The sequence below is a fragment of the Lampris incognitus genome, chromosome 17 (genome assembly GCF_029633865.1).
Source record: "Lampris incognitus isolate fLamInc1 chromosome 17, fLamInc1.hap2, whole genome shotgun sequence".
Taxonomy (NCBI): Eukaryota; Metazoa; Chordata; class Actinopteri; order Lampriformes; family Lampridae; genus Lampris; species Lampris incognitus.
Genome location: NC_079227.1, coordinates 14961420 through 14988031, shown reverse-complemented (window position 1 = coordinate 14988031; position 26612 = coordinate 14961420). Strand labels below are relative to the sequence as shown.

At 42.8% G+C, this 26612-nt stretch overlaps 1 protein-coding gene across 2 annotated transcripts; it reads left to right on the top strand.

Moving 5' to 3' along the window:
* The first annotated feature begins 4891 nt into the window (after window positions 1–4891).
* Window positions 4892–25784, top strand: LOC130127100 (signal transducer and activator of transcription 5B-like). Of its 2 annotated transcripts, XM_056296669.1 has the most exons (19): window positions 4892–5067; window positions 6233–6385; window positions 8369–8525; window positions 9573–9662; window positions 10721–10898; window positions 11185–11315; window positions 12468–12619; window positions 12854–13009; window positions 13154–13333; window positions 14878–14965; window positions 15837–15959; window positions 17137–17229; window positions 18167–18373; window positions 20517–20611; window positions 21136–21278; window positions 21459–21614; window positions 22428–22479; window positions 22675–22782; window positions 24058–25784. In XM_056296669.1, the coding sequence occupies exons 2-19, from the start codon at window positions 6258–6260 to the stop codon at window positions 24179–24181; spliced, it is 2361 nt and encodes a 786-aa protein (XP_056152644.1). In that variant the 5' UTR covers window positions 4892–5067; window positions 6233–6257; the 3' UTR covers window positions 24182–25784. The 2 variants fall into 2 exon arrangements, with proteins under 2 accessions (XP_056152644.1, XP_056152645.1); XM_056296670.1 differs by lacking the exon at window positions 17137–17229.
* The last annotated feature ends 828 nt before the right edge of the window (window positions 25785–26612 follow it).

The following is a 26612-nucleotide window of genomic DNA, read 5'->3' as shown; positions in this document are numbered from 1 at the left end:
CTCTGGCAGGGGAACAGGGAAACCAGGGGAGTATATGAGATGGGGAGCTAATGAGGGAATGGGGAACGGGTATGGGATAAATGGGGTTACCTGAGGATAAAACCAGGGAAAGAAAGTGATGTGACAAGACAGGTGAACTACAAAATAAAACAGGCAAGACAACAGACAATGATTGAGATAATGGGCTGACTACTGAGACTAGGGGTGGGACAATATAGGATTTTATCCTGGATCGCGATAAAAACACTCACTTAAAGTTGATCGTGGTTAATTTCCATAATCGGTATAATCGTAAATGGGGATAATCGTGAATATCCTTACCAGTGACTTGAAAAAGCTTGAGTCTGGCTGCACACTGGGAGCGTTTACATTTGCGCATGCGTGGTTCACATCTACTCTCGGCACACTGGGAGGGTTTACACTTGCGCATGCGTGGTTCACATCTACCGCTGCCAGATCGGGTAGTGACAGTGGTGAGTGAGTGTTTGGCGCGGAGTTTGGACTGTACTCTGTTTCTAACTTCGAAGATTTTTTTCCCTCTTTTTTTCCGTCTTTCTCTTCTGCATGATCAGGTAAGAGTTTCCTATCTTTTTGTTTTGTTTTTTTGCTGGTTGTTTTACAAAGAAATTGCGTCCCCCGAGACGCTACCTCCGTCCACCCGCTATGGGGTCTGGATAATCCCACAGGAGCCCTGCGTGATAAGTGTGACGGCGGATGAGGTTTTCTTGGCCGTATGGGAGCAAGTTGTCATTGTGATTACCTGCTGGGTGTTGGCGAGGGTCTTCTGTCCGTGTTTCTTTTTCACTAAAGATAATTTTCATTAAAACTAGCTATAGCTGGACCGCGACTGCATTTAGAAAGCGGCAGTTTTTGTTTAAAAAGCTGCTGTTTGGACTTGGTTCTGTGAACAGTGGCTGTACCTGACAGCAGTTTTCAAACCCATATTATTTATACAGTTAAATTGCGCAAAATTACTTTATATGAAATATTTACCAGGCTACAATCACTGCTGCCATGACACGCCTTATAAATGCGCTTCAGTTACCAACAGCTCTCTGAAGACGCTAATAATTTCACTCAAACTGCATGTGGCTATTAGCGTCGGTATTTGTGAATTGGACTTTTTTTCTTTTTGTTTAGTTAATGAGACGTCTCAGTAGTATCCGCGAGCAGCAATCTGTTGTGTTCGTTAACGTGCAAACCGCTGCGCTGATTCACGGCTAATAGGGAAAACCCCACTTCCGTGTTTACCAGCGACGTCATTGGTCGGCCGACTAATCGTGTAGCTTCAGTGATGTCATTGGTCACCACGAGCTGGTACCGTCATTGGTCACCTGATTCAGCGGCCCAATCATGTCAAACTAATCACTCAGTCAGTCACTTGCCCTAATTATGATCGCTTAGTCACTCAGGGACACTCGATGTGTCCTATCTGTGATGCAATAAATATTAGTTTCTTAACGAAATGTAAGGTAAAGTGAGTCCAGCATGTTTTAGAGCCATTTTAAAAGTTTTAAGCATATTTTGATTTTGATGATTATCGGAATCATATCATGAATCGCAATTATTTTGGCCAGGATAATCGTGACGTGAAATTTCCATATTGTCCCACCCCTAACTGAGGCTATGGGAGACAGTGACTGAGAAAATGACAAACTGAGCTAAACTGGGAGACATTGCAACAGAAAGATTTACGTTAACTTCTGAAAAGGTTCCTACAAAGTTCAGTTTTTCTTCTTCAGTCACAAAACGCACGGAAGTCAATAAGAGAGCCAAAAGGAGTACAGCGTTGTAAAGTTTGATGACTTATGTTTGAAAATTGTAGAAGTAAGAGGAGTTTGAAAAATGAGTTTGAAGTTAAATTTTTTAAGAGCGATGAAAAGAAGGGATAAGAGTAGGTATTGTAGTGAAAGTGAGGAATAAACTACTGGGCCGTGTATGAGCAAGTTTCCTTGTTCTAGTTTGAAAGTTGTAATCAGTGGGATGGTTCAAAAGTTGGTCTGACGTTAAGTCTATGAGAACAAGGGAGTGACAAGAGGGATGAAATGGAAGGATGGAACGAGATTTTGATATAATAAATTAGTATAAAGTAATAGCATAATAGCATGGTATAGTCTTAGCGTGGTATATTAGTATTAGTGTTGTATATTAGTAGTATAATGTAATAATAAGGCAAGGCAAGTTTATTTATAGCACGTTTTGTATACAAAGGCAATTCAAAGCACCTTACATAAAGGCACAAAAAACATTAAATAGGAGAGCAAAATGAAAAGAAATTAAATATCAAGAAGGAATTCAAATAATTAGAATTACAAAACAAATTAAAAGATAAAAACACAAATAAAAAGGATTAAAGTGGAGGAGCAAAGTGAAAAAAATGATCCAAGTTCAATTGTCAGTAGGCTGAAGATTCAGCCTACACAACGGTGAACATTTAAGTTATTACATAAAAGTATTATCATCATCGTTCAAGCCCTGGGTAGTCCAACCTTGGTGGGTCATCCCGGGTCGTCCTCTGTGTGGAGTTTGCATGTTCTCCCCGTGTCTGCGTGGGTTATGTTTATGTTTGTTTGACTGCTGGAATAGGCTCCAGCATCCCCGCGACCCTGAGAACAGGATAAGTGGTTCAGCTAATGGATGGCTGGATCATCATTATTATTATTATTATTATTATTTACCATTTATTGTTGTTAAAATGGTCAGAGTTGGGGCAAGTCAGCTATGTATAGCATAATAACTAAATGCTGCTTCACCATGTTTTGTTTTAACTCGGGGAATGTTTAGCAGACCATTCCCAGATGACCTGAGATGTCAAGAAGGTTCATATGGTAAAAGCAAGTTAGAGATGTATTTTGGACATTAAGTCATTGAAGACAAAGCTAGTAAAGTATGCAGCCTAGATAACTACAAGCCTATAGTGCTAGCCAGCATACTGTCAAAAATCCTAGAAAGAATACTGCTGGATAGAGTGCATGGATTTATCCACTCCACGGATAACCAGTTTGGTTTTAAAGCTAAACATGGCACTGACTTATGTATATATGCCTTAAAGGAAATTATTAACAAATATTGAGCATACTGTCAAAAATCCTAGAAAGAATACTGCTGGATAGAGTGCATGGATTTATCAACTCCACGGATAACCAGTTTGGTTTTAAAGCTAAACATGGCACTGACTTATCTATATATGCCTTAAAGGAAATTATTAACAAATATTGAGGCCAAAACTCATTGGTTCTTGTGTGTTTTATTGATGCTTCTAAAGCTTTTGATCGCGTTAATCACAGAAAGTTGTTTGTTAAATTGAGTCAAAGGGGGGGGGGGGTGCCTAAATACATTGTGGGAATTCTGGCTTAAAGCGTTTCAGCTCCATTTGGGGTTAGCAATGGTGTCAGACAAGGGGGAATTCTGTCTCCAGTTCTCTACAATTTACTATATATTGATTATTTGTCCAAGCAGTTGAAAGCCTGTAACACTGGGTGCATGATTGGTAATACCTTGGTGAACCATATTATATATGCAGATGACCTTGTCATCCTTAGTCCCTGTAGCGCTGGTCTCCAGCAGCTCCTTGATATATGCTCTGTGTATGGTGTTGAGCATGATAACAAATACAATGCTAGTAAGAGTGTCGTCATGATCTGCAGAACCAAAGAGGTCAATTATCAATCAATCAATCAATCAATCAAGTTGCTTTTTATATGGCACTCTAAAATTTCCTGATTTTAAATTGTCTGATTTAAAATCAGGAAGAGTTTAAATCAGACAATTTAAAACTCTTGGGGCATGTAATAAGGCGAAATATCTTGGACATTATATCACTGAACAAATGACAGACGATGATGATATTTATAGGCAATGCTGCATGATGTATGCACAAGCAGATACGCTCTCACACAAGTTTGGTATGTGTCCATGTTGTGTGAAGATGTCTCTGTTCAGAGCATATTGTACACCACTTTATACTGCACACCTGTGGTCAGACTACAAAAAAGTAAGCTTACAGAGGCTTCGAGTAGCTTATAATGATGCAATGAGAATACTACTAAAAAGACCTAGGTGGTGTAGTGCAAGTGAAATGTTTGTGGCTGCAGGAGTCAATACTTTTCAGACTGTTCTAAGAAATCTCATGTATACATTTATTTGCTGGCTCACTGACTGATAATGTAATCATCAAGGATTTAACTAATATAAGATTCATTGCCAATCCCGGCAGTGGGACCACTGGTATAGCTGCCTTCTTATAAGACACTGATTTGATTTGTTCTATTTATGTTATTTTATTGTGTTTACTCTGTGTATTGTCTAGGGTTTGTCTTTTACCTATTTGTCTTTGTTATGGACCCTGAATCTGCAACAACATTTTGAATTGAATTGAATTGAATTTGGTCCTAAACCATTAAGAGATTTGTAGACGCAAAGTCCATTATATGTCACAGCCAAGTGCAAAGACCTGGGCATTGGTGTGATGTGTTAATTTGTTTATCCGCTTTACAGGAGGCTACTACAGATAAAGTTCCCTTTAGAGAAATGAAATGGTTCAGCGTGAACTGCATCGTGACATCCTCAGTCCTCTCCACGCCGTCTAAATACGGGGTTACAACGAGAATCCATCCTATCCATCCGGTTTTGCACGACTGACAGAAAGACAGACATACGAAGTAGGGCAAAAACATAACCTGAGCGGACGAAATATTAGACGTTTCAATAACCCACAAGACACACTTATACCCTATTTTATAGGCTATCCAAATCCCCCACGGCCTCCTCAATATACAGTATATTCTGTCTGTTAAAGAGACGCTGGCATCGATATGAACACTAGGGGGCGCTGGGGGGCGTTTCCGAGGGGGCGTTGTGCGTGCATGTGTGTGCGTGTGTGCGCCGGGAGTCTGGCATGGCTGCTGCAACAGCTGCTCGACAAGCAGACTGAAGGCCAGTGGGGCGATGTGACAGATAGCGACACAGTCAGGCAGCGTTGATGGTCGGTGGAGCGGAGTCTGTGAATTGTTGAGTGCTGCCCGTCCATGGTGTTGGTGTCAAACCCGGGGTTTCTGCCTCTCTAAGGTAAGTTAAAAGAACCACTCGTGGCGCTCGAAAAGTCAACTTTATTCGGGACGGCTGCAAGTGGCGTAGGTGCAGCAGATCGGCAGTCAGCCTCCATGCTAAAGGTTAGCTAGCGGGAGGTTCTGTAGCGCATGTTACGTTACTTCGTCCGCCTGCTAAACCAGCGGAAACAAAACTTTAAAACCCACCAACTTTCTCCCGCTCACGCACGTACACAAGCCTCTCATTAAGTGTCTTCGGACGATATTCGCTGGTCTCCCAACGTGCGTTTTCGACAGCTAGTAACGTCCCGGGGGTTCCGCTTAACTTTTCATCCTGTGCGGACGTAAACGCTAGCATGCTAGGCTATCTCCCCACCTGGTTAAACAGAAACCTCTTCTGTCCTCTTGTCTAAAGGCACCGAGTTCGAGAGAGAGAGAGGGCGAGACGTTTCGAACCTGGTGCAGTTCTCGCGAACCGATCCAGTGTTGCACAATTTTTAAAGGTGATCTCACCCGGAACGTGATGGTCAGAAGCAGCTGAAACGACATGGCAACGAGACGGTTAAGCAGGAAGATGCAACTTTTGAAACATAGGGTGCATTTTGCAGGAATGCGTGCTGCTGCTGCTAGCTATGTAGTCGGGTTTTAGATGACATCCATAGCAATTACAAAGGAACGCTTTTCACTGTGTATAGAAGGCGTGTGTGTGTGTGCGTGCGTGCGTGTGTGCGAAGGGGAGGGGAGGAGAAAATTGGCATTTTTTTGTGCAGGATTTGTTTTTACTTGATGTTCTAAGCAGTAAATGTGTTTAAACTGTACCCGTCTCTTGGTCTCTTCCTACTCGCAAAGCTCGTGCTCTTCAGCATGTTTCAGTTCCATGTTCTGTTACTGACAGTCTCGCCTCTTCCTCTTACTGCTCTCTTAATCTTGCTTTTTTTCTTCTTCTCTGTCTCTTGTCCCAGCTCCTTCTTCAACTGGGCAGAGATCTCTCACTCTTTTCTGCTTCATCTCGGGCTGTCGTTCTTCTCATCTCCACCTTACCTCTTTCTCACGCTCCTCCCATTTTCTCACCGCTCTTCTACCACTTCCTGGCTACAATCTCTTCCCTTCGCAATCGCTGCCTTACCTACATATTCTCCTCACTGGTCTTCTCTTTATCGTTCCCTCTGCCTCCTTAATGCCAGGGAGTTCAGAGGCGCGAGGAGCACCATGGCAGTGTGGATCCAAGCGCAGCAGTTGCAGGGCGAGTTATTGCACCAGATGCAGGCGCTCTACGGCCAACACTTCCCCATTGAGGTGCGACACTACCTGGCCCAGTGGATTGAGAGCCAGCTCTGGTAGGCACCAAGCCAGGTCCATGTAGGCCTTTTTTGCTTTACCTCCAGGCCAGTGTTCTCAGCCTGGTCCATATCCCCTTAATTGGTAGCAAGGTGACATTGGTGGTGGGGGGGGGTTGCAACGTATTTTTCTGAACGAATCTGTAATGTGTTTAATCTTTTTTGGTCATTGTGAAATTATGATCATTTGAACCTGTTTGCTGACATCATATACATAATCTTTTAAAGCAGCACCTGTTGAATTATGTCAACTGTCCTAAAGACCATCGTGATTTTTTTCTTTGTAGCATAGCAACAAGATATGTGTATTTAATTACAAGCCGTAGCTCAAAAGACTATTACAGAAGAGGAGCTAAGTTCACAGATGAGATAAAGTAAAATGTCTATACTTTTATGTGTGCTGTAAACCAGTTCCTATATTTCCCGGGAGGTTTCCTACCTGGTGGCAGACAAATTGCATGGTGAAAACAAGGCTACTAGGGAACTGAGCTGACAGCAATTGTGTCATTCTCCCATCACACTATACGATGCAAACAAAATGACGTTAATGATATGTTAAAGCAAAAAACGTTAACTGTTGCTGCTTCAGAGTTAATTTAAAAGAACAAAACAGGTTGTGTTCTCAGATCCTAGAATTTTCTATGTTAATGCCTTTAGTATGTAAGTTGTATTACATCCTTTTTTTTGCTGCTTCTTTCTCCTCGGCTTTAAACATTTTTAATGTTTTTATTGACCTATTTTAGGGGTAGGTGGCACATTCTTTGAATTTTCATCTGGCTTACATCAGTTTTAGCTGCCCACAAGAGGTTATTTATACGTGCATTTTCTTTTCTAATTTCAACCTTACAAAGATCCTTGGCAAATCAAAACAATCTCTTAAATCAACACTCGAGACTTTTCAGCATCAATTATTTACAATTTACAGTTTCATTTAGCAGGCGTTTTTATCCAAAGCAACATGCATCTGAGAGTTAATACAACACAAGCAAGGATCCTAGTCAGGAGGCGACAAAGAGTAAAAAAAAAAAGAAGGTTCAAGTACGATAGGACATAGGTGTCAACAGAGGTAGGTGTCAACAGAGCATAGTGAGTGGGACTGAGTGTAGACCTGAATGACCTCAGTGACCTGAATATATGACTCATATGAACTATCATATGATATCTGAACTATCATAATCAGAGGTGACTTTATTACAGTCATCAACCCAGCACAGGACCGATAACCACATCACATCACACCAACAACTGGCACTCTACAGAAACAATACATGACAGACTTAGGTCTTGGAGATAGTTGGAGGCTACAAAACCGTGCTGCTAATGAATACACTTATTTCTAATCTGTCCATCAATCATTTTCACAAATTGACAATTCCGAACCTGTAATTCAGTGATGGCCGATATAGCTGACACTACAATCCACCCAATCAATATATCTGACCATGTCCCCAATTAACCTAATTTTAAACAAAAAAACTCAAAACTAAACCCACCCAAAGATGGTGCTTTGACACATCTTTACTTCAAGACATAAAAGAAAGAGTGGACATACTTCATGGAAACAAACGACTCTCCAGATACCTCACCTACACTACTCTGGGAAACGTCAAAAGCAGTATTGAGAAGTAAAATCGTCTCTTACTCATCATATGAGAAAAGGAAAGAACAAGAACAGGAAAACAAACTGGAAGAGAAAATCAAACAATTACACAATTCCTATGCAGTCAGCCCCACTGAACAAACCCAGAAAGAAATCAGGGAAACCACATTTCAACTGGACACCATTATTAACACACAAAAAAAAAAAAAAAAAAAAACACAGTTCATGTTACAAAGGCTATGCTACAACCAATTTGAACATAATGATAGATCTGGTAGATACCTGGCAAACCAACTCAAATGCGATAAAGAAAAATCAAATACTGACAATCAGCGTTATTGGAGAATAATGTGTCCTTGCTAAATTAAATGTGTCTCCATCAGGGACTCTGTTGAGTTGGACAATCCAGGAGAGGAGGCCAAGGCCAAACGACTGTTGGACAATCTGGTGGCTGAGCTGCAGAAGAAAGCCCAGCACCAGGTAGGAGAGGATGGCTTCCTGCTAAAGATTAAGTTGGGTCACTACGCCAGCCAGCTCAAGGTAAGACTTGGCTATTGTAAATCTTTAAATAGAAAGACCTTTTGACCCCAGTCAGTGCTGCAGAACCTCTCCTACCATAGCTTAACAACTTGAGCCTTACACTCAGCATTGACTAAGGTGTTTACATGAATCAGAGAGTGTTCGAGTATATGCTTCCTAACCTTATGTCGGTTACTTTTGGATTTATAGATCTCATCTGGTAGCATATGATTGAGCTTTCATTAAGACTGTAAGTAAAACTTCATGCACAGTGTGAAATATCGGGTCGTCTCACACAAAATTTCCCTGATGTGGGCAAATCATTTTTTGTGAATGATGGACAATTGTCTTGCAATGCTCAGTGTGACAGTGTTATGGACAGCCAATAGAGTGCTGTCGTAGGCTCTGACCAAATTCTAGCCGTGTCCTTAAATTTCAGCCATCATCATGTAGTGCAGCAAGGGATAAAAACTACAGCTATGACACCATCTATCCTTGCAAGTGACCAATAAGAGCATGGAAGAAAATGACAATTTCCTTGCGTTTGACAGAATGTTCTATAATTATCTTAACAAAAAGTTACACTGCTCAGTGTGCCTTGTGTGTGTTTGTGTGTTTATTGCTGTCGGGAATCAATGAAAGTCATCCGCTAGTCTAAAATACATGTGTGCAGACAGCTGGGTGAAGAGCATCTGGAGATATTACTATACTTCCAGCTCACTTTGGAGAATTGCCAACCCATGTTGTCTGTTCTTTTTGGGTTTCTCTCGAGGCAAAAGCAATTGCTGTGCATTCATGGAACTGCATGTTTTTTTCTGCAAGACTATTTTCAATGGGCCTGGGACAGCATTGGCTTTTTGCAGCCGGCATGATTGACTCACTGTCAGCCGACATGGGTCATACATAGTTTGCTGTTTGTACAGCGTGACAATTGTCTCATTTCAACTCGTACAGTGTGACAAAGGGGATGAACCAAGAATTAATCTTTTTTTCTGTTTTGTGCAATGTAACCACGATCATAGTGTTTGCGAGCCTTAACTGAGAGTTCATGTGTCTTGATCTCCCCAGAGCACATATGACCGCTGTCCTCTGGAACTGGTACGCTGCATCAAACACATTCTGCACTCAGAGCAGAGGCTGGTGCAGGAAGCTACAAATGTAAGTCTTGCCTAAGATGTATATCTGTCAAGAAATGGGATGACTGCACATGTTAAGGAAAGTGGAATTTCCAGACAGGGCTCCAGAGTGCAATTATGTTTTTTTTTTTTCCCCTTGTACTGCTGTCAAAGCTTTTCTTCAATTCTCAGTTTCTTGGTATTCTTGTTTTCCCTGTGGAGAAAACTTGTTTTTTTTTTCTAAAGATATTACAGAATGTGGGGGATTTCTGATCGACTCTAGTCCATTGTAGAGGGGTTGGACATGTCCCTTTACAGACATGTGCCCATGCTCTCATCTCTCAGTCAGAGCTGCTGTTACTTTTCTATTACCTAATACACATCATTTTCTCTTTGTGAGTAAACAGGTATTCATGAGAGAATCGGTGAATTAAACATGTTTCACTCTGCTATATGTTTAACTGTATATGAAATTTCTGTATATGAAATTTCTGAACATAATGAACACACCGAAGGAAACTTGTCAGTAAATAAAAATCTCTTTTGGCCATATTTAACTCATAATCAGCCAGAGGTCATGTTGGCTTGGTCGGGCGTCCCTACAGACACAATTTGCCATGTCTGCGGGTGGAAGGCGGATGTGGGTATGGGGTCCTGGTTGCTGCACTAGCGCCTCTGGTCGGTCGGGGCGCCTGCTCAGGGGGGAGGGGGAACCGGGGGGAATAGCATGTTCCTTTCACGCTCTACGTTCCCCTGGTGAAACTCGTCACTATCAGGTGAAAAGCGGCTGGCGACCCCACATGTATCGGCGGAAGCATGTGGTAGTCTGCAGCCCTCCTCGGATCGGCAGAGGGGATGGAGCAGTGACCGGGACAGCTCGTAAGAGTGGGGTAATTGGCTGGATACAATTGGGGAGAAAAAGGGGGGTGACCCCCCCCCCAACAAAAAAAATTAGCTTATGAAATCACATCTTAATTTGTTGTCAGAATTCTGATATGAAGTTTTTCCGCTTTTCAAAAATGTGCTTAATATTTTAATAAAAACATGGAATCTTGTCTGCCGGGTATCTGGACTGACCTCTGTCCATGACCTGTGTTTTAGGCCAGCTGTGGGAGTCCTGGGCAGGCCATGGACAGCCTATCGCAGCGCCACCAGCAGATCAACCAGGCCTTCGAGGAACTGCGCTTGGCCACGCAGGAGACAGAGAATGAACTGCGCAAGCTGCAGCACAGCCAGGAGTACTTCATTATCCAATACCAGGAGAACCTACGTATTCAGGGTAAGGAGGAAGGAGACACACATAGAGTTGGCTTGATGGTTTGAACATATCATTTCAATAACTTAAGTAGGTTGCCAGATAAGCAGTCTGTACTTTAACCTTGCAGGTGTAACTCAGCATTTGAGGCTACTGCACAGAGAGCATGTAGAAATACGATGAGAGGGTCTTTGACAGTTGCCCGTTACGTAGCTAAGACAAACTTAACAGCCAAATTTCACAGCATTTACCTGGTGGCTTCTGTTTGTATTTCCTACCTGCCTCCTAATTTTAGTCCCTCTCTCGTTAGCCCAGATTAGCAGTTTGGCATCATTGCCCCTTGCAGAGCGCACACAGAAGGAGACCACCCTGCAGTGCAAAAGGGCCACTGTGGAGGCCTGGCTTGCCAGAGAAGCAAGCACTCTACAGAAGTACAGGCTGGTAGGGATGCAATAACCACACACACTCAGTAACAATGCGGGCTGGTAAAAAGGGACCACACACACACGCACTATTGTCAACAAGCAGACAGAGTGTGTATGTGTGATGTGTTATACAAAATACACAGGCTCTAGCATGGATTTTGATCAGAGTTCCTTGATCCATCATTTGAAATATATGACACCTGATGTAGCAAAACCATTCCTTGCAGGGAAGAACATCAGCTAAATTCTCGTGAAACTATCGACTATCTAAAGAAGGTTACTTATGAAACAAACAGTTTTTGGAGGATGCAGTCATCTGTGTTTCCAAAATATATTCAAAAGATTGCACTTGTGTTTCGTTAATACAATTATCACTTTTTATAATGAAAGGCCATGGTATGGTGCAGGTGATGCATAACTATTTGCTAAGCCCTGGACAAACTGGACATGGAAGGTGTGCACATGAGTCACAGAAGAGCTGCTCTTTAGCAGAACAAAATTAGACCAGTCAAGATGTGAGATGGGTGAGAACTTAGCAGTTGGTGTAATCACATTAGATAACATCTAATCACATGGTGATAAATGGTATCTGTGCCATCAAATGACACAGACATTATTGTTTATACATGTGATAAAAGATAACATGTATAAAAAATAATGTCTATCATTTGATATTACAGTCATAGAGTGGGCACAATTTTATTTGAGTAAAAAATGTACAATAGGGGAATAAAACGCCTGTTTTCCAACTAAATGAAATTAAGCTGCATTGTTCAACAGCTGAGGTAACGGTATTTCAAGCCACTTTTAATATTGTGTTTCTAGAGACTTGCAGCTGACTCTGTTGTGGCTCTCTTGGGGATTAATTTGTATTGTCCATCTTCCCCTTGTGCATGAAAGCAGTCAAAATGTACTTGCAATAGTTATGGAACAGATGCGTCAAATTTGGCTTATGTGTGTCCCATCAGGGCAAAAGCTTGTCATGTAGAATGTTACACCTGTAAAAATAAAAATGTTTTATATGTTGAATACATAAGCAAAGTGAGCTACTCTCTCAAGTGGAGATGGCCGCACTTTTAACAAATTAGATTTTTTTTTTTTTGGTTTAATTGGACAGTTTTTTTTTTTGGTGTCAGAGGGTTGATATCTCACATTGGTTTGTCTCCAGGACCTGTCTGAGCAGCACCAGAAGAGCCTGGTCCTGCTTAGAAAGCAGCAGACTCTGATCCTGGATGAGGAGCTGATCCAATGGAAGAGGAGGCAGCAACTGGCCGGTAACGGGGGGCCGCCTGAGGGGGGGCTGGATGTCCTCCAGTCCTGGTATGTCTTCTATAATGCTTTAACAATTTCACAAATTTACTAGCTAACTAGAGCAATCTTTCAGTGGGCAAGCAAGTAGATCCTCAGTCATCGTGTTTTCATCTAAATGTCAAGCTGATTTTGCAAAGTCCTTCTCTAAACAAAGCGCTGAAGTGATGATGAAAACATTGTTTTTTTTTCTTTTCCCTACCTCTTTCACCCTCCCTGTATCCCCTTCTTTTGCCCACCCACCAGGTGTGAGAGACTGGCAGACCTGATCTGGCAGAACAGGCAGCAGATCAGACGTTGTGAACACCTGACCCAACAGCTGCCCCTGCCGGGACCCATGGAGGAATTGCTGAGCAAGCTCAATGGAGACATCACTGACATCATCTCTGCCCTGGTTACCAGGTATGGAATGTGTGTGTGTGTGTGTGCGCATGCGGGTGTGTGTCTTCAGAGGAGAAGGTGTGGAAAAGTGTGAGACATGGAATTCAGAACTGACCTCACACTGATCCATGCCACTTTCATTCGGCACTTCCCCCTTCCCTCCAGTACCTTCATCATTGAGAAGCAGCCACCCCAGGTCCTGAAGACCCAGACGAAGTTTGCGGCCACGGTGCGCTTGCTAGTGGGTGGGAAGCTCAACGTGCACATGAACCCACCCCAGGTCAAGGCCGTCATTGTCAGCGAGCAACAAGCCAAGGCTTTGCTCAAGAACGAGAGTACACGCAAGTAAGGGCCACACACAAACACACAGACTTACACATACAGCTACTGAGAGATTGTCTCTGATGGAATCGTATCAGATTATTTATTGGATGCTAAAATTCAATATAAATAGCCAGGTGTAACATCATTAGCGATCATAGTTAAATCATTTGGTTTTCTGTCCTTTCCACACAAAAGATACTATAATAGTAAATGGACTGCATTTATATAGTGCTTTTCTAGTCTACCGACCACTCAAAGCGCTTTACAATGCATGTCTCACATTCACACACACATTCATACACTAATGGAGGAGGCTGCCATGCAAGGCACCAACCTGCTCATCAGGAGCAGTTAGGGGTTCACTGTCTTTCTCAAGGACACTTCGACATGCTCTCTGCAGGAGTCAGGGATTGAACCAGCGACTTTCTGATTACTAGATGACCCGCTCTACCTCCTGAGCCATGCCACCCTGAAAGTACATAATAATGAATTATTTACATTTTTTTTTTGCGTGAGCCTAAATCAGGTCAAATTTTTATTCCTGAGGATAGTCGTTTTTCTTTAACTTAATGACACCTACAGTGATACTGGTACTTGCACGGGTGTATGACCTTTCCAAATTCCAGCTTCCTTTGAAATTGAACAACGTTGCTATGAGCTTGATCTATTTTGAAGTACTGTTTAAAGTACTGTGCATGTATTAAAGTGCGAAGATAAAACAATAATAGACAAAAAAAATCCAGTACAATTCCTTCTGTAGACCAGATAACAAAGCATACAACACCATTTATATGCATAACATACACCACAACAAGCACATATACACCACACACATGTCAATGAGAGACAAAGGCCATCAAATAAAGACATGTTTGAAATGTCAGTGAAGGAAGCTGACAAGATGCGGTGCTGGATCAGCCAGTATATCAAGTTGAATGGGATGTTTGTGTTTGCACCAGGACAAATTGGGTTGTGCAGACCAACGTTTGGAAAGATCATATGATATAATGTTGTCAGTGATGACACTGTGGGAGATTGGTGAGTGAATACATGCTATTCAATAATGGGCTTCAGTAATTTTGGTTTGTGTGGTTATATGTATGTAATAAAACACAAGAGGAGAAAATAAATGGAAATTGATGATTGTGTATGATTAAAAAAAACTCCCATGCTTAAAAAGGAATTTCACCAAAAAGAATAATCGCCAAAACAAAATAGTCTCGCCAGCAGAGACCAGAACTGAAATGGAAACAAAACGAACTCACTACAAAATAAGGCAAAGAATATATAAATGATAACTTTGAGAAATGTGCAGCCAGGATCTTTTTTATATGCTCCTTTTGTATCTGTGAAGACTGAAAAGGAAGCAGGGTCAGATTTCCTCTTGGTGTTCTGGCTGTGAATCAGTAAGAGTGTGTTTGAATGTTGTGTTGTGTGATATCCATCATTCTACTGTTCTTAGTGCTTCATAAAGGAATTAGGTTTATTGATTTACTGTATAATTTTGATGTTATCAATAGCTCACCATATTGAGCCTTGTGTTAATATTCCCTCTGCCCTGGTAGTGACAGCAGTGGAGAGATCCTCAACAACAATTGTGTAATGGAGTACCACCAGGCCACAGGGACCCTCAGTGCACACTTCCGCAACATGGTAAACTGTTTTAATCCCACAGACTACATTTTAAGAAAGGGGTCATGTTTTTAGTCACATTTAATGTTGAGTTTTTTTTTCTTCTTTTTTTTTTTCATGTATTTGTATTATAATTATTCCTCTTTTAACGCAGTGTGCATAATGTGTTGCATTGCATTTGCATTTTTTATCTTTTTTTCTGTTGTGCCTTTAAGTTATGATAATATTTGTAATTTTTTCATTTTGGCCAAAGTAAAGCGTAGCTGTTACCCCAATACTTGCTACTGGGAGTAACTGTAAACATGCTTTCAAGTATACATTTGAAATCTCAGTATTTCAATATTAACCTGGGTTGTGCGTTTGTGACTGCAACCCAGATTGGAGAAGTCATGTCATGTAAAAATAGATTGGAGAAGTCATGTTATGCGTTAGTTGTGAATTTTAACAAATTATTTGCACCATACAGATTTTATCATAGGCTGACACAGAGTATGGACACATTTTAATTGTTGCTGAAATTTGTAAGATAATGAAATAATATTTTAAATGCAGTCCCACACCATTCCAGCTTTGTCGCTTTTGTGTTGTGGAACATGTGGAGCCATATTGGAATGTCTTACACTTTGTCATTGTTATTTTCACTTGGGAGCACAGGATGTAGCTTGTGATGAAAAAAGGAAATAGCCACCAGCCAAATTCCAACTTAATTTTGCTGCTTTTCACTCCTGCAGCCAATATGGCTGGTTGCTAAAAGCCCTGTAGTCATTTGTGTTGTAAGCGTCTGGTTGGGTTGGATTTATGTGCCGCTGAGGGCACTTTGTAGCACTTGGGAATATCCTGATTATGATAATTTCCTGGTAATGGTCTTCTTTGTGTGTTTGTGTGTGTGAAGTCACTGAAGCGGATCAAGCGGTCAGATCGTCGTGGTGCGGAGTCTGTGACAGAGGAGAAGTTCACGGTCCTGTTTGAGTCCCAGTTCAGCGTTGGAGGCAATGAGCTGGTCTTCCATGTCAAAGTAAGGGGACAGGATGTTGTTAAAATGCTGTGGTTACATTTTATCTTAATGAGCAGGAAGGTGGGAGTTCGGTGTCTCATTCAGTACACTGACAGGACACAGCTGGGATTGTCAAATCTAGCCTCCTTAGGATTCTAATTAGCCGGAACAAGTTTAAAGCTACAGTCCTGGAGATTAACATGCAAATGTCTGTTTTGATTTTTTAGAACAGCGCATGAAAATCCAAATCATGAGCACTTTTGTTGTTGCTCCTTGCAATCGTTACTGTCTGGTAGGACTTTTCCTGGAAAAATTATACAATACATACATTTTAAATCTTTAATTTCAAAGGTTCTTTGGGATTTGGGGTGGTCAAACCCCAGAGCAGTTAGTATTGCCATCGGCGTCAGTAAGAGAATCAATGGAAATGACGGTCTTCAAGATTGTAGCCTTAAGAACCTTTCATGCAATGGCTAGTTATGAAAAAGCAGTGATATTTTGGTATTCTCATTTTGCAAAATGCTTATCTGTGGGCGTCTGGGTAGCGTAGTGGTCTATTCCGTTGCCTACCAACACGGGAATCTCAGGTTAGAATCCCTGTGTACCTCCGGCTTGGTTTGGTGTCCCCACAGCCTACAGACACAATTGGCTGTGTCTGCGGGTGGGAAAGTCGGATGTGGGTATGTGTCCTGGTCGCTGTACTAGCGCCTCCTCTGGTCGGTCAACGCGCCTGTTCCGGGGGGTAGCGTGATCTTCCCATGCGCTCCGTCCCCCCTGGCGAAACTCCTCACTGTCAGGTGAAAAGAAGCGGCTGGCGACTCCACATGTCTCAGAGGAGGCACGTGGCGACCAGGATGGCTCAGAAGAGTGGGGTAATTTGGCCGGGTACAATTGGGGAGAAAAGGGAGAAAAAAATCAGCTAATATTTTTTTTCTAAACTTAACACACCTTTTTGCTAAGAAACCCCTGATCAATGTCTATTTAAGGTGAGAGTATATTGGTCTATTTTTGTAAGGTTGCTCTTAAAAGTTGCTCGTCTGGTCTTAACGGTTACTGCCATAATGAAGGATATTTTAAGCTGTTATCTGTGCATCTGATCTTACAACTGATTCATGGCATTCAGCGATTTTAGTTTTGCATAAGTCCAGTACACTTTTCTCCACATAACTCTACGCCTGTGCTTCATTAAAAACTCAAGACATTATCGCTGCCTGTGGTGGTGATTGTCCATGGAAGTCAAGACAACAACGCCACGGCGACTGTCCTCTGGGACAACGCTTTTGCTGAGCCGGTGAGTTGAGTTTGCCTGGAGGATGTGTTTGTGCAGTGGCTTTGCATCTCTCAACATGTCAGAAAATGACTACGTGACATGAGATTTTGTTTGTTGTCTCAGTACTCTCTGTCAGCTTGTCAGGTTCTCCTGTGTAATTTATTTTTCAAGCCTCGGCCTGACATTAGTGTGATGCCATCTATCTGCCCACCACTGGTATTGTTGGTATTGTTTATTTATTGGTTAATAACACCGCAGACATTTTATTTTCCCTCGGATGAGATGAAGAAGATTGAATCCAAGGGTTGTCAAGATCTATTGGTCAAACATATATGTTATGTACATAAAAGCGGCCCAAAGTTTATTTACACCAGTATTGAGAAGTCCAAAGTAAATAAAACTCGGGTTGGTTTTGAGTTACTGAAGGTAGATTTTTCACAAGACAAACCCAGCTTTCACTTTAACATTGGTCAAATTCAGGGTTAAGGCTTTAAAGCACTGTAAGCCTGAGGATGCAATCATTCACCCCTGTCCTTTTTCCTCGCTACTTTTTCTCAGCAATGACTTGTCTTTGTTCACAGCTCCTCCTTTCACTCCTACTGTCTCTCTTTTCCTTGCACCTTCCCCTTTTCATGTGTGCCTTCTTTTGTCCTGTCGTTGTAGTGGTGATCCTTCATTGGTTTGAGGGTTGGAGGAAAGGAGACTGTGTTAATTTTGTTTTCTCACTTTATTGTGGATTAACCAAAGCCTCCCAAAGGATAAACCTAAACACCCTTTTCTCCTTGTCATTCCCCCTCTCTCTGCCACACATGCCTCATCTCCCCCACCCCAACATACATACAAACAAACAAATAAATAAACACACACACACACACACACACACACACACACACACACACACACACCCATATTCCCTTATTCCAACTACCCCCACCCTTGCTCTCTCCCCATCTCTCAGGGCAGGGTGCCGTTCATTGTGCCGGACAAGGTGCTGTGGCCTCAGCTGTGTGAGGCCCTAGACATGAAGTACAAGGCAGAGATGCACAGTGGTCGTGGACTGTCGGAGGACAACCTGGTCTTTCTGGCACAAAAGGCCTTCAGCAGCAGCAGTAACAACCCAGAGGATTACCGAAGCATGACAATATCTTGGGCTCAGTTTAACAGGGTAAGACTTAGGCCCTGTTTACACCTGGCGTTAACATGTGTCTTGGGTGATCCGATTATAAGTGGAGAGCTCTCGAGTGACCACTTGTTATCGGATCTCACTTCCCCTCTCTATATGCAAATAAACACATACATCATTACCATTTGCGAAGACCAAATGTGTTGTTGTTTTTAACCAGCCGGAGGTAGCAATCCACTTCCCATGCAGCGTATTGTCATGGCTTGTTCTTGTTGTTTTGCACTTTAATGGTCTTTTCAGACATGGAGCGTTTGACGTGCCTAAGTAACTCATTTCAGTGAGAGGCGAGCGGGCAGGTAGGGAGACGCGGGCAATCTGTAAGGCGGAGTGACAAGCGGGCGCCATCCCGTGTAACTGTCGTGGTTGTGCTCATCTCATGCACACGCCCTGCCTGCTACCAGAGTTGAGTTGTCTTGAACTTTTTTCTACACCACGCGCAGTGTCAACCAACAAAATGGACGAGAGACTGAAGCCACTTTATTTTGTCATTGTAGGTTACAATGAAATGTGTTGTCTGCATTTAACCCATCCTATTGTATAGGAGCAGTGGGCAGCTGCAGCGCCCGGGGACCAACTCCAGTTCTTCTTTCCATTGCCTATGTCAGGCGCACAGACGGGAGAATGAACCCTTCTCTCTCTCTCTGTCTGTCTGTATAAATTATTAATAAATATAAACATACATTTCTGCTTCTGGTGTGAGAAGATGGCGGCACAAATTCACGTTTGCAGCAGCCTCACTCAGTACCGGTGTGGGAAGATGGCTGCGCGAATTCACATTTACAGCGGCCTCACCCAGCACCGTCCATGCAGTGTCGTTGTCCATGTCTGCGTTTAAGTTTGTCTTCGTTTGATGCCTGGGAGAGCTTGGTCTGCTGCATCCTGTGGGCCCAGGGACCACGGCCCTGCCTGGAGCTGTGCCCGAAGAGGTTACACTGTGGTCTGACAGGATGTGGAAGCAGGGCAGGCTAAGATAACGGCTAGCCCATGCAGACTGGCAGTTCCAATAACACTGAGGGCGGTCTGGTGGCGGCCTCGCCTAGCCTTGACTGTTTTTAGTGTCGTCGTGTGGAGTGCGGGGAGGTGTGTCGAAGGTGTCTGACTTGGAGAGCTAGCGTTGGATCGGCTGAGGGAGCTTGGTCTGCTGGGTCCTGTAGGCCCAAGGACCACGGCCCTGCCTGGAGCGTACACACTGCTAGAAGAATGTGGCCGTATGCAGCCCAGACCACCTCCGAATGTGGTCTGAGCGATCAGATCTCGATGTGTCTTGGGTACATTCACACCTGCACTTAGAGCTGTCCACTTGTGATCACATCACCCAAGCTGCATCTTAATGCCAGGTGTAAACAGGGCCTTAACTTACTTCAGGTGTTTGACTTATTTAATTGTTAACTCAATAATTCCATAATGATGGGCATCCAGGTAGCGTAGCGGTCTGTTCCGTTGCCTACCAACACGGCGATTGCCGGTTCGAATCCCCATGTTACCTCCAGCTTGGTCGTGCGTCCCAACAGACAAAATTGGCTGTGTTTGGGGGTGGAAAGCGAGATGTGGGTGTGTGGCCTGATCGCTGTACTAGCGCCTCTTCTGGTCGATCGGGGTGCCTGTTTGGGGGGGAGGGGGAACTGGGGGGAATAGCGTGATCCTCCCACACGTTACGTCCCCCTGGCGAAACTCCTCACTCTCAGGTGAAAAGGAGCGGCTGGCGACTCCACATGTATCAGAGGAAGCATGTGGTAGTCTGCACCCCTCCCCGGATCGGCAGAGGGGGTGGAGCAGCGACCGGGACGACTCAGAGAGTGGGGTGGTTGGCCAGGTACAATTGGGGAGAAAAGGGGGGAATAATCCAAAAAAAAAAAACAAAAAAAAACATAATGATGCATCATCCACAAGTAGTGTGATTGATCGAAATATAGTTCTTTGTTATTTCTAACCAAAATGTGCATGACACACCAGTAGTTCAGAGACATTGACTTAAGCCATATGTTTCTGCTGTTGGTTAAAATCAAACACAAGACCTTGATTGCATGTCAAGTCCCTTTTCTCTTCTATATCTGGTCCTGGCTCTCTAATGAGGCATATATCCCAATTAAAGACCTCCTAAAATAGAATATGCTTGATCATACAGGAGAGCTTGCCTGGACGCAACTTCACCTTCTGGCAGTGGTTCGATGGGGTGGTGGAGCTCATGAAGAAACACCTCAAACCCCACTGGAATGATGGGTAAGTTCATGAAGATTTGTTCAACTAGTTAAGTGCTGAGGGGCTATCTCTGACAAAATTGTGTAAGAATAGGAAAAAATTCAGGACAAAAATGTATTTCATGTCCACAAGCAGTATTTATCATTATAAATGGCAGACATTTGAAGCCTTTTCTAGCCAAGGGGCGCTATCTGGCATCATAGCATTACAGTTGGTCTCCACGGCCACAACAATATCTATTAACTGTTAGCACAGGATAGGAAACTACATGCTGTAAGATTTAACTTTAAAAACAAAACAACCAAGTCAGTGTTTGCATTTTCTTCCATAAATTATGTTTATATACATAGAAATATACCTATTACTTGTGTTATGTATAATGCACATTGCCACAAAGGAAAAATTAACCAAAATAAGAGTTCAGGCCATATGGATAGGTGACTTCTAGAGGTGGGTCAGAGACACAGGATGAGCCAGTTCAATAGGCACAGATACAGATGAAAGGAATGGAGGTATGATGATGTGTGTGTCTTCATCACTATCAGGGCCATCATTGGCTTTGTAAACAAACAGCAGGCTCAAGACATGCTGCTGTCCAAACCTAACGGCACCTTCCTATTGCGCTTCAGTGACTCTGAGATAGGAGGCATCACAATCGCGTGGGTGGCAGAGAATCCTAACAAAGCAGGTAATGCACCGATCCAGCTACTCTTGAATTCTGGTCACCCAGGAACGATACAAACAGGATACCAAGAGTTGTATTTGATGGACAGATTACAACATAACATGTCTCTGTACCAGTGTTACTAAAGCGGTGTCCGTTCATATATTGTACTTGGTTCTGTGTTTGATGCCTGTCAAATATTAGGCGAGAGATTGGTATGGAACTTGTTGCCATACACTACCAAGGACTTCTCCATCCGCTCTCTGGCTGACCGCATCAGCGACCTGAACCACCTGCTCTTTCTCTACCCCGACCGGCCCAAGGATGAGGTCTTTGCCAAGTACTACACCCCGCCACTCTGTATGTAGCACTTTACTTACTCCTTTTTTTTGTTTTTTTTGTTTTTGCAAATATGTTTGTTTTTATTTCAGTAAGCAGAATCACAGCAATGTAATAACTCGAAAAAAACGGACACAAAGCGGAGCATAACTCCCACCACCATCAACCATATTTTATTTTAATTTGTCCACACCTACTCACATTTCTAAAAAGGATAAAAAAAAGGGGGGTAGATGAAGAGAACAGTGTTGGTGGTGTGGGTTAGACTGAGGGTGGCAGTGTTGTAGTAGAACAACATGCTTCAGCTTCTCGCAAGTCTACCCAAAGTTTACCTGGCAAACGCCGGCCTGTCGCCTTTCTACTCGTTCATATGTTATTGGTGCAATGCGCTAGACCCTGTATCACCATCTTTGGTGCCCCGTCATTAAACTGGCATATCTGAGGGGGTTGGTCCCAACATGCATTTTTACCTGGAAGAAAGAAAAAGAGTAGATCCTCTTCCTCAACGCAGCTGTGTGATGTGGTGTCTTTTATTTGTTGGATTTATTACCAGGGAAATCTGTTCAATTGTCTTCTGGTCATACAAACATGTCTTCAGCTCAAAAATGTAAAAAATGGTCTACTACCTCTTGAGCAAATAATAGTTATTGTGAGGTGTGGCCCATCTTCCAGCCACCCAACTCTACAAGTAACCGTTCCATGTGGACTTAACCCCCCAGTTGTTGCTTGCGGTGGGTCTATGCTTGGAACACAAAATAGCTTTTAAATGTGGTTTAGTTATCAGTGCTACAGTTATCATTTTATTTAGTTTGTCAATATTTCCTACTTTTACAGCAAAAGCAGTGGATGGCTATGTAAAACCGCAGATCAAGCAAGTTGTGCCAGAGTAAGTTTTACCTTTTGATACAGTACTGCTGAACCTAAAATTGCATTTCAGGATGAAAGTCTTCTCAGTTACGTTCTGTCCAAAAAAGATCATAGATTTGGCGGAGAAATTATGATGCTTGTTGTCCATCCTGAATTTGTTTTTCAATGTCATTGAGCTTCCATCACTGGTCTCTGTTGCACGATTCTGCCCAAGGTTCACCACACCCAACCCAGAACCTGTTGGAGGAAACCCCATGTACATCGACCAGGCGGCCTCCCCTTCTGTTGGTCACTCAAACAACTTTGCTATTTACCCGCCAATGTACGTGCACTGGTTAAGTTGATTTATTTGCAAGTAGTGCGCAGAAATAAAGAAATTCTTAACTAGAGCTAACTGCTGAAATCTTTGTTCTTACTATGTTGCTGCATTATCAGTAGAGTACACATTTTGAATTCTTTTTGACAGTTTGCATTTTAATTGTGTAAATGTTTCCTTTCATGTTGCAATAGGCCAAAATATTTCCTGTTCTTTAACAGGATATATGCATATACCACAAATTTAGATGGTTAAATGATACTACCACTACTACTTTCGGCTGCTCCCGTTAGGGGTCGCCACAGCGGATCATCCGTTTCCATCTCTTCCTGTCTTCTGCATCTTCCTCTGTCACACCAGCCATCTGCATGTCCTCCCTCACCACATCCATAAACCTCCTCTCTGGCCTTCCTCTTTTCCTCTTCCCTGGCAGCTCCATATTCAGCATCCTTCTCCCAATATACCCAGCATCTCTCCTCCACACATGTCCAAGCCATCTCAATCTTGTCTCTCTTGCTTTGTCTCCAAACCGTCCAACCTGAGCAGTCCCTCTGATATAATCATTCCTAATCCCATCCTTCTTCATCACTCCCAATGAAAATCTTAGCATCTTCAACTCTGCCACCTCCAGCTCCGCCTCCTGTCTTTTCGTCAGTGCCACTGTCTCCAAACCATATAACATAGCTGGTCTCACAACCATTTTGTAAACCTTCCCTCTAACTCTTGCTGGTACCCTTCTGTCGCAAATCACTCCTGACACTCTTCTCCACCCACTCCACATTACCTGCACTCTCTTTTTCACCTCTCTTCTGCACTCCCTGTTACTTTGGACAGTTGACCCCAAGTATTTAAAGCTGGTTAAATGATAAATGTCTCATATTTACTGTGAGCTTAGAGATCAAAGTAAACCTTGGAAGAATTTGTGCTTTAAAAGGAGGAAACTTCTCTAAGCTGTAATGTATTTGGATGAAGCCAAAACAAACAAAAAAGACTGTTTTTATTCCCATTGAATTTAAAATTTCATAAGGGTTTAAAGATGTGTAACTGCATGTACAGTTCCTTCCATAAGAAATTGGGCAGTAAAACATTGTTTGGTATTTTGATTCAATATTTATTTTACTTGGAATTTAAAATGGTACACTAGCTGTGTTACCTTTAACGGCTCTAATTTAAGACATGCAAAAAATGTGAAATATCACATTTTAACCATACCATATCATACATACCACATTGATATGCTGTTGACTCACATAGATATTGTTCCTGCTGTCCTCCTGTTAGGAGCGACACCATGTTGGACACAGAGGGTGACTTTGATCTGGAGGACACCATGGATGTGGCACGCCACGTAGAGGAGCTCTTGCGACGGCCTATGGCCAACCAGTGGAATAGTCAGCAGTCCTGAACCTGGATCAGCTTGACTCTCCAGACTTTTTCTTAACTAGACAACGAACAAGAGCAACCCCCTGCACAACCCTCCATGCTTGTAACCCCTCTTGGTCTGCAACCTGGGCAGAAAATGTACTTGGTTTTGTGTGGAAGCCAAATATAGATATATCTCAGCAGTCACCTGGCACTTTCATTGTTTAACCAGCCAACTAGATTTTAAAAAAATGAACAATACATATAATGAAGGTTACACAGGGTAACCTAAGTTCTATGACCGTAGGCAGAGCTGTCTTATTCTACTTTATGGCTCCAACTTATTGCCTTGTCCCTGTGTGCAAAGCACACTCGCACTGAAATTTTGCAACATGGACCATCCTACTGGGAACCGCCCACCCTTTGGCCAATATTGGCCCAGTGAAGCCACTGCTATTTCTTCCAACAGCTTTCATTCACATTACTGGTCACACCAGCGGGGGGCAGGCCAGATGGCTGTGGTCATAGAACTAGTGTTACCCTGTGTAACCAGTGTTACCCTCTGTAATCATTCTATTTCATGTAGGCTCTGCTGTCTGGCTCCACTTTATGGGCTAAATTAGAGCAGCTAGCAAAGCCCAGGTGGATGTACCTTTGCTGGACTCAAAAAATACCCAAAATAGTCCACCTCCACACTAAGCATATTGCGAGATAAGCGATATTGATGAGGATTTACATACACTGCCACATTCCTTATGCTCAGTGCAATGAATGGACCATAACCCTTCACACAGACAGCTATCCAAACGCATGAACAGTTGTAGAGTAAGGGTGCACCTGAACCACACCATTCCCCACATCTGCAGGGGGAAGAGTAGGGTCATAGTTCTAGGTGTCCGAGATGAAGAGGCTCTGAGTACCCAGTTAGAAGGTAGATAGAAGGTAACCTACAACAACATTCACACTTCATAAGCGTTGCCCAAGCTCACGACTGGACATGTAGGACATCATCCACAAAATGTCAGAAAAGCATAGGGACCCAGCATGAATGTGATCAAGTTATGTAAATAAGAACAATAGCCTCTGGATCTGCTAACATGCCAAATACACCTATCCTGAGGCACCAGGAAAACCACAATGGGCGGTAGGGCCAGATTGCCAAGTCACAAATCGTAACTGAACCTTGGAAGGCCTTACTTCCCAGGTGGGGAAAGTGCTAACAAGAATTCCTTGTTTGTAGGGCAGCATGAGAGAGTGAAGTTACTGTTGGAGAGGAACAAAATGCAGCCAAGCATATGCCCTCCACCAATACCCCATTGAGGAGAGCGGAAGAAGCTGCCCCCCTCCAGGTGAAATGCACTCGAACTCCTATCTGATGTGTTTGACCGCAGACTGGGCAGAGTCTAGTATAGGGAAACAGGGAAATTATAGGGAAATGCGAGTGTGCTTTGCACACAGCAACAAATCCATAAGGTGGAGCCAGAGCAGAGCCTAACAGAGAGGAGTCCAAACATATAACCAATAATGATCATATTTCTAGAAATTGGTGGTAGCTGGTGTCAATATTCCATCTTGTCTTGAACCAGAAGTGGCCATTTGTGTCTTTTAGGGCCGAAGTGTGGCCAGTTTGGTCACTCAATGCAATGCTCAAGACAAAACTGAAACTAGGTTTTTCTTTACAGTTTTGGTTTCTATGTCAGTAGTTGGTTACAGTTTGAACGGTCCTCTTGAACTATTCAGTCCAAAGGACCTGATATGGGAACTCTACATTAATTGTTCCTCAAGATTCTTTTCTAGATTCTGTGCACGCCATCATGTTTTCTCTCTCTCTCTCTCTCTCTCTCTCTCTCTCTCTCTCTCTCTCTCTCTCTCTCTCTCTCTCTCTCTCTCACACTCACACTCACACTCACACACACACACACACACACACACACACACACACACACACACACACTCACGCACACACACACAGGAAATTTATTTAGCAAAAATGTGTCAAAACATATCCTCGCTCTTTGTATGTAGCAGATCCGGCCATACTCGCATAGTAACAATATCAGACCGGCATTGTTTTTCATGAAGTACGATGCCTTACAGTAACTTTTGTTGAATTAGTCTTGGATGATATTTTGCTACCAGACGATGAATTATCACAGCTCTTAAAAAAATGTTAACACTTTGACTGAATGCAAATTCTAGTGAAATATTTCATCATTTTGCATGTCTTAATCCGTTTTATTTTCTCCTTTTGCCTATTTGTCTTTCGCCTTATAGCAGTCTAAAAACCAGGTGAAGCTAGTGTGCATGATGATGTTTTGTGCAAACTGACAGTCGTTCTCGTTTGACTTTTAAATTCAATTTTTTGAGACTGTGTCCTTGTCAGCTCACACGGTAGCTAACCTTACCTAAGTGGAGGGAAACGTTTTTAAATTTCAGCTTATTTCACAAAGAGTTGGTCAGTATGCTGTACATGC

Bases quoted from the DNA above. Each gene is read 5' to 3' on its own strand.
- LOC130127100 (XM_056296669.1), top strand. From the start codon at position 6,258: ATGGCAGTGTGGATCCAAGCGCAGCAGTTGCAGGGCGAGTTATTGCAC. The intron at 11,316-12,467 runs GTAGGGATGCAA...GTTTGTCTCCAG, and splicing joins CTCTACAGAAGTACAGGCTG to GACCTGTCTGAGCAGCACCA. The intron at 22,480-22,674 runs GTAAGTTTTACC...ATTCTGCCCAAG, and splicing joins ATCAAGCAAGTTGTGCCAGA to GTTCACCACACCCAACCCAG.